Raw genomic sequence first — 8627 nt, 5'->3', positions numbered from 1 at the left:
CCTTTCTTTCGTGTGGCGCTATTAGTTTTCTCGGAATACTTGTTCAGAGGAATGGGAATACTGCGAAGGTGCCACACGGTAAACTTCTCTTTTCTCCCCCCTAAAAATTCAACTCCCTCACTCCCCCCTTCCCTATCTCGCGGACCACCACCACCACCACCACCTACCTCCCTCCCTCCCTCCCTCCTCGGCATCGTATTAAATGCGCACTCTGCCCGTGTGTGTTCACTGTGTTGCCTGGACTGGTAGTCTCGTCCGGAGATTCGGCCCAGTTGCACTGTTGCTCCCAACAGTTGCTTTGACCGCTGCTGGTGGCAGTAGAAGTAGCAGTAGCGTTGGCAGCGACGCCACTGCATTCTCTGATTATAATGGCGTTGCTTTTGGTGCACTGCTGCCTTCCATGCAACCACAACTATTACCTTCTTGTTTTGGGAGAGTTTTCGCCATTTTTATTTGTCACCCTTTTGCTTTTAAAAACTTAAGCAATATTAGATGGATAAGTATTGTCCTTGGTAATTGATTGATAACAAGTTCTTTCGTTGTACATTTTTATCAGAAGAGTAATTCGGATAAAACAGGAAAAAAATACCATTAAATTTTATTTCAACATTGTTGAGTATTTAAGATGCCGCTTTGTATTATCTTTATGATCATGTTAATGTTGCCATGGTATGCGTTCTGTTATTATATATATATATATATATATATATATATATATAATATATATATATATATATATATATACATATATATATATATATATATATATATATATATATATACATACATACATACATACATACTACACCTTTTGACGCTAAGGACCTCTTGTTAGATTTTGCCAGTCGTGTCTATCTGGATCTTTTAATTCAATACTTCCCCATTCATCATCTAAATTTTACTTCACGCTTCATAGTTCCGCAACCATGTAGACCTGGGTCTTCCAACTCTTCTAGTTCCTCGTAGAGCCCAGTTAAACGTTTGATGACCTAATTATATATATATATATAATATATATATATATTATATATATATATATATATACTATATATTATAGTATATATATATATATTTGTGTATATATTTGTATATATGAATGAATAGATGAAAACCAATATAAGGTGAAGTGTCCTATTCATTTTCATAAATCATCGTTAAAATAACTGGAAAAATGTCGGCCCCCCCCCCCCCCCCACACACACTGCCTAATAAATATAATTCTCAGAAAAATTCATTACCTAAATTATCTTTTCTATTTAATGTTTGAAGCTTTGGTTGTACAGTTGGACACAGGAGTCCCTGGTACAACTTGCTCAGAAAGTGACCAGAAAGATGATGTAGGGAGAGATGGTTTTCCAGTGTCCAAGTGTACGCTTTCTTTTAGTTCATTTTTCAACAGATCCTTAGTTATATATATATATATATATACACATACATATATATATAATTTATATGTATATATATATATATGTATATATTATATATATGTATATATATATATATATATATATATATATATATATATATATATACTGTATATATAAACGTTTTCTGTTAACGTTAATGCCAACGTCATTTTTGTATGGACCACGTACCCAGCGATCAAGTCCAATCCGGGATCACGCACTGTACATTTGTTCTAGTTCTCTGATTTTTCATTCGGTAGTTATCATATCCAGCCCCGAGTGTATTTTAACTTTTAGGAGTAATTAAATTGACCGTAATTTTGTATTTATTCACCATTATCCACATGTAAATAACTATCGGGTGATTTTTCCCTTTTACTTTACATCTTGTGGATAGTAGGTACGTGCATGATGAACCAAGTTATTTCTTAAGACTGCATGTTAACCAAATATTTTTTTTTAAAGATAGAAAGAGAAAAGATTGTAAATTGAGATTTACTTTATATTCTTTTACTTACCAATAAACATAATTTATAAGCAATTAGAGAGAAGTTTCATTTTTTTTTTACCAAGTACCATTGAAATTTTCTGGTTAAAGTAAACAAGATTTTTCGATCACTAACTTACGATTATGAGATGTTTTGTAAAGAATAAGTTATAAAAAGATTGTCCTATGAAATTGAAATATGAAAAGCTAAACATGGCATCATGAAAACATCGTAAACATTTGAATAAGTTTGAAGAAATGACTCTTAAAAAAGTGCCCCTGGAATAAGGATATAATCGATCCACAGCATTTTACATAAAGATGATTCGCCCAGTATTTGACAAAGCTAGAATACTTTGACCGACCCAGGGTCGTAGTGCCTAAAAGATCTGCAGCGGCGGACAGGTCCTCCTCCTCCTCCTCTCCTCCTCCCCCTCCTCCCCCCCCCCCGGGGGGGGGTTGTGTTTGGTTGCACGTCCAGATGGTATTTATGGCCAACGTCGATGATGATGGTGAATGATGTAGATGCTATGGGATGAAATGGTTAGAGCAGTCCTGGTTGTTGTTGTGCGTGAGTTTTAAAGAGGCTGTTTGGGGCTCACACTCCCCCCCCCCCCCCCTAACGTCAGTAGGGCCATTGGTTACTGGGGTATGAATGGGAACACCAGCTGGGCGTTGATCATCGCCTGAGCCCCAAACTTCCTTGTGCCCTGATACTGTTGGTACAAGGAAAGACTTGAGATTGCGTCCCGCCAGCGTGTGGGATGGGCCAGATTGTTCTACTCCCTCCCTCTCCCCCCCCCCCCCTTCTTTTTTATCATAATCATCAGCATCCCTATAGGGGATATTCTCTTCTTGGCCTTCTCTATCCTGTAGTCTTCTATTTTTATATGGATTTTTTTTTTATCTGAATCTTATTTATGGCCGATGGAATGTCGCTTTGTAGAGATAGAGTAGTATAGATTTTTGAAATCTATTGTGCCTTATTTATCTCTTAATCACCTCATTGATAGGGAATAGTTATTTTTTTAGCTGATAGGAAAGATGGGTGATAGAAGAATGATGGCCGTTAGCGAGCTAAACATGAAAGGGAATGGTTTGGAAAGTTAGTATTTGTAAGAATAATGTAAAGTTTGGTTTGACGACACTTTTATTTCATGTAAAGGTACATTTTTCTAGCATTAAGTTTTATATATATTATTTTACATTATATTTACATGTTAAATTCTCCTGGATTAAAATTTCCCTTAGAAATAATTTTTTTTAGTACAATAGAGGTTTTGAAAACCATGAATATGATATATTGAAACTGCATTCGCTCCGGTTACGTGGTGAGTCCGTATGCGTCATCAGCCTTGCCATTTCGGGATTCTATATTTGCGTCAATCTATATTTCATGTCGTGTGTTGTTGGCGTGATCAGAACATCTGGTATTCAGCATAACCTGTCCGGTTTTTAATTGGCCATCTGTCGTGGCTGCAAAGAATTCAATTGCTGATTTAAAGGTCATTGGAGATCCTTCGGGGCGTTCAAAGTTGTTTTTTGTGCGCTTGGCATATGTGACCAACCTTTAAATGTGACATTTCGTTCAATTCATAAAAAAAAGAAAATCAAGTGGGATAGGCGTGGGACACTGTGCCTGGCCGTCAAATTAATTTCCTTTCTAATTTATCTTAGTGTTACATGTGCTTTTACTTTTGTCTGTGATGATATAAGGTACATTATGCACTTTTAAGGCATTTTAATTTTTAACGATTCAAGACTTGGCTGGTATTGTGTTTGAGCTATCTAATTGGCATGTCCAATCCTCTGACCTTACATATTAATAGAGAGAGAGAGAGAGAGAGAGAGAGAGGAGAGAGAGAGAGAGAGAGAGAGAGGAGAGAGAGAGAGAGAGAGAGAGGTTCCTGAATTTTTCGTTTTGCATTTTATATGGAAAAGAATGTACTGCAAAGTCGAATAACATGTCATAACTTTATAACTCCTTCCGCTCTTTGGAGTTTGTAGAATCTCTCTCTCTCTCTCTCTCTCTCTCACTCTCCTCTCTCTCTCCGTGAAAGGTGTTTTAAGTAATTTCATAAGAGTAAGGAGATGCTTAGTGTATTGTGTGTGAACAAATCTCAAAAGAATAATTTAATCGCGAATGGTGTACATGTATTATAAACGTCAACAAATAGAATCTATTGTAATTTCATAAGTAAAGAGAAAGACCATTTACCTTGTGTTTTATATTTGTATAGAACATTTTTTTTTCTTTTTTTTTTCTTTAAAAGTTTCGTTGTTAGATTTTAGCGGTAATTAACAGAACAAATGAAAATTTAATCAAAATTTCCAATCCCCATATATTTTACATAGGATTTTTAAGGAAATCTTTGAAACAATATTCTGGAAAATGAATTAACTTAGAATGAGATACTGCAATTAAAAAATCTCTCCCGAAGAAATTTGTTCATTGCGTTGGTGACCTGAATTTTACAAGCTTGTAAATGTTACTTAATATAATGCTTGTTTACCGTATATGTTGACCTATTAGAACAGTAGAGAGAGAGAGAGAGAGAGAGAGAGAGATGAGAGAGAGAGAGAGAGAGAGAGAGAGAGAGAGAGAGAGAGGTGGATGGGTTAAGAGGGGGTGGCAGTAGGCTTTAGTAGAAAATTTTGATAGGCCTATTCAATACGCTTATGTATGGATCATGAACCAATGTTTACATACTGTATTTATGCGTTAGGTTTGTTAAGAGGCCGTGGTAGGAGTACATCAGTTATGTACTGTATACATGCTTCTTCAATTCTCCACATCTGTAAATTTTTAACGTTATATCTTTCATTAATCTCCATTCTAAAGAACATGTATTGGAGATCATAGTACATAAATAAATTGTTCCACCTCATTAAACCCTTTCTCCTTCTAATGATATTTCATCTTCCATTGCATATTCCATTCTCATCATCTGCCCTTCTTTAATTTAAATTGTGATATTTCGTGCATTCTGGCAAGCTTTGCAAGTCCTGTTATCTGCTAATAAGGACAGAGTCATCAGCATACTCTAGTTCAGCTAATTTCCTGTTAACTTTCCTGTCTAATCCTTCTCCACCATCCCCAACTGTTCTATGCATTGCAAAAAACAATGAGGAGGATGACCAACATAGGTGACAACACATTGCCTTTGAGTACTCCACTGTTCACTGGAAATTCGTTTGATAGGACTCCGCTAACATTAACTTTGTACTTCCTATGCTCATGAACAGACTTAATGAAATTTAAATATTTAAGAACAACTCCATAAGATCGCAAGGTTCTCCACAAAATTGACCCATCCACCTCTCTCTCTCTCTCTCTCTCTCTCTCTCTCTCTCTCTCTCCTCTCTCTCTCGTCATCTCTCTCTCTCTCTCTACACTGTTCTATCAAATGTTTTTTCATAGTCCCATAAATGCTATCCAAAATGTATTTCCGATATTCTATATATTGCTGTACCACATGTTCTAAAATGAAAATTTGGTCAGTACAACTTCTACCTTTTCAAAATCTTGCCTTGTTCATCTCTCAGCTTTTCATCAATTTTTTCTTTCTAGTCTCTTTAGAATGAGTATACTATATATTTTCATGACAACTGACGCAAGTATTATGCCTCTGTAATTACTGCAATCAGTCAGATATCATTTTTTGCTATTTCATTAATACTCCTAGCTCCCATTCATTAGGTTTTGCCTCTTCACGCTACATTCCTCCAAAATAATCTTGTAAGTATTCTTGGAGTCGCTTCATTTTCGTCCAGTATCATCTCAGCAGTTATTCCATCGTATCCAGGGGCTTTCCATCTCTTTAGTTTTTTAAAGATAGCTTCGACTTTAAACACACGGAATTCATTCATGGGCACATCAAGGTCTTCATCAGCTTCAGGCCTCACAATCAAATTATTCTCCTATTCATGACCTCTAAATTGTTTCATCCAACGTTGCCTTTCTTCATCTTCTGTTGTTATAACCGATCCATCTCTCTTTTTAATGGGTATATGCTTCTTCTTTGTCCAGTAGAGATTTCATTAATAATTCTGTGAACAAAACTTACCATCAAAGCCACTCTCTGAATTCATAGCTTTGTCAGCTTAGTCTTCTTTCCTGTCTAAATATTCTCTCCTCGCTTTTCTTTGACTTCACTACCAATACTGGAATAATTAGCATGCTCTTCTTTATAATTTTCATTACCCTCGAAAATTTTCAAAAATAATTTTCTGTCTGTGTCCTTTTTATAATATCCTAAGTATCATATGATATCCGTGGTTTTATCCTTGTAACTGCCTGTCCCCAAACTTCACTACCAGCTGACTGATATATGTTCTTAATATCACACCATTCTTCATTATTGTCTGCTCTTCGTCTCTTCAAGTCTTTAAGACTGCAAATAGATTCCTACGTTCAATTTCAAATGTTTTTCTATGCTCATCTTCTAAAGCTTAGATATATCAAACCTGGGTATCCTAGCTACATTCTGTTGGGTGCTTTCAGTTTTGATTTCAGTGTGGCAATGAGGAGCTGGTGATTGCTACCAATATCTGCACCTATATAGCTTCTTACATTTCTCCTTCTCTCTTTATTAATGGCTATGTGATCTATTTGATTTTTGTAATTGCCACATACTTAAGTCCATGTATATTTTTGGATGTCCTTATGCTGAAAAAGAGTACCTCCAATAGCAAGATGTTTGTTGAACAAAAACTTTTAAAATTGCCCCATTTTCATTTGTAACTTCGCCAAAACCCTCAACACCCATCACATTCTCTATACCTTGATTATTCCTTCCAACTTTAGCATTGAAGTCACCTATCACATTTTCCATATCTCTCACTGGAATTTCATTTATTACACTGCAGTTCTTCATAGTATTCACATTTTCCTTTCTTTAGGGAAATCATTTATTGGTGCATAGCAAACTATAGTACTCAATATTGCACTGCTTTGATTTAAACTTTGGAAGTATCTATCTATCTATCTCTATCTATCTATCTATCTATATATATATATATATATATAGTATATATATATATATATATATATATATCTATATACTATATATCTATCTATATATATCTATATATATATATATATATATATATATATATATATATATATATATCACCCTCTCTGAATGTGATATATATCTATCTATCTATCTATCTATCTATATATATATAATACATATATATATATATATATATATAATAGAATATATATATATATATATATATTATATATATATTACCCTCTCCGAGTGTGAATACCTTAATGTGGTGAAAGGGTTTGCGTATCGCCATGTTCAACAAAGTTGTACTAGTCAGGGCCACGCAAACTAGGTAGGTTTACTGTGAGCTATCAGACTAAAGTCTTGCTACCATTGCCAATCTGCACTGGCCAACTGACATGTCCGAGGCATTTTCCCTGCAGTGAATTAGAAACGGCGGCATTTGTATATATACAGTAGTATATACAGTGTATATATATATATATATATATATATATATATATATATATTATATATATATATATATATACAGTATTATATATATATATATATATATATATATATATATATATATATATATATATATATGTGTGTGTGTGTGTGTGTATATATGACACATACATGTTCTTAGAATATCTTCTACTTTAGTTTGCTCTCGTATCCATGTTGCACTTTTTCTGTCTCATTTTGTTATTTCAATATTATTGTTCCCATTGTTCTCTGAGTTGTAACTAACTTTTGTTATAAGACTCGTTTCTGATGCAAATGTTGATATTGGTAGAACCATCTGTTTAAATAAGTTTCTTTATAGTGAAAGTGGCATTCTACTTTTCATAATCTCACTTTGTTTAGCCAAGTTCTTCCCATCCCATGCTTATCCTTCTTTTAGATTCGATCTTTTGTCCTGAGGAAACACTTCCTCTCTGTCCTAAGTACACAATTCATTAACAATCTTTAGAAGTAAATCAGTAAATTTTAAGTTGTTGAGGTATTCCCCATTTATATTGATTCCTACACTTTCCCATTTAATTTTTTTTTTTAATCTTCTAGACACGCTGTGAATAATTCAGGAGATGGGGTGTCCCTGTCTAACTCCTTTCTCAATAGGGAAATTCTTACTATCTTTAGGTAGCTTAGAAATGCTGTACTTCATATATAGATATCTTTAAGTGTTCTAACATAAGATTCATTTACTCCTTGTGTTTGAAGGACTTTCATTACTACTGAGCTTTTGACAGAATCAAAAGTTTTCTTGTAGTCTATAAATACCATACACGGGGTTTATATGTGTTGATTTTCCCTTTACCTGGTAATACCATGATATGGTCGATTGTTAAATGCCCACTTCTAAAGCCTTCCTGCTCTCTTTATTGATTAAAATCCAGCTGTTTTTTTCTATTCGGCTTAATATGATCTTTGTATATATTTTATATATTACGGAGATTAAACTTATTGGCGGTAATTTTTCAAGTCTTTTGTGTCTCCCTTTTTGTGAATTAGTAATAATGATAAATAATTTCCAAGCTGTAGGTAGAGAACTTTCTTGCAGACATTTGGTGTAAAGTTCAGCCAGTTTTACCAAAATGAAATCTCCTCCAACTATTATTAATTCAATTGTTAGGCCATCTTCTCCCGCTGCTTTGTCTCTTTTCATAACCTCTAATGTTTCTTTTTTTTTTACGTTTTGTACCGGCTCAAGCGTCTCTTTATATTGGC

At 34.3% G+C, this 8627-nt stretch overlaps 1 protein-coding gene across 1 annotated transcript in view; it reads left to right on the top strand.

Annotated features, from left to right (window-relative positions):
• The first annotated feature begins 202 nt into the window (after positions 1-202).
• Positions 203-8627, top strand: part of LOC137615517 (uncharacterized) — a 121637-nt gene continuing 113212 nt past the window's right edge. Inside the window, exons 1-2 of the mRNA XM_068345431.1 lie at positions 203-383; positions 1270-1368. Coding sequence (XP_068201532.1) covers positions 203-383; positions 1270-1368 — 280 coding nt within the window. The remainder of the gene's footprint in view (positions 384-1269; positions 1369-8627) is intronic.

Source organism: Palaemon carinicauda, chromosome 21 (assembly GCF_036898095.1).
Source record: "Palaemon carinicauda isolate YSFRI2023 chromosome 21, ASM3689809v2, whole genome shotgun sequence".
Taxonomy (NCBI): Eukaryota; Metazoa; Arthropoda; class Malacostraca; order Decapoda; family Palaemonidae; genus Palaemon; species Palaemon carinicauda.
Note: the sequence above shows the minus strand (reverse complement) of the source record. Positions and strands in the feature narration are given on the sequence as shown.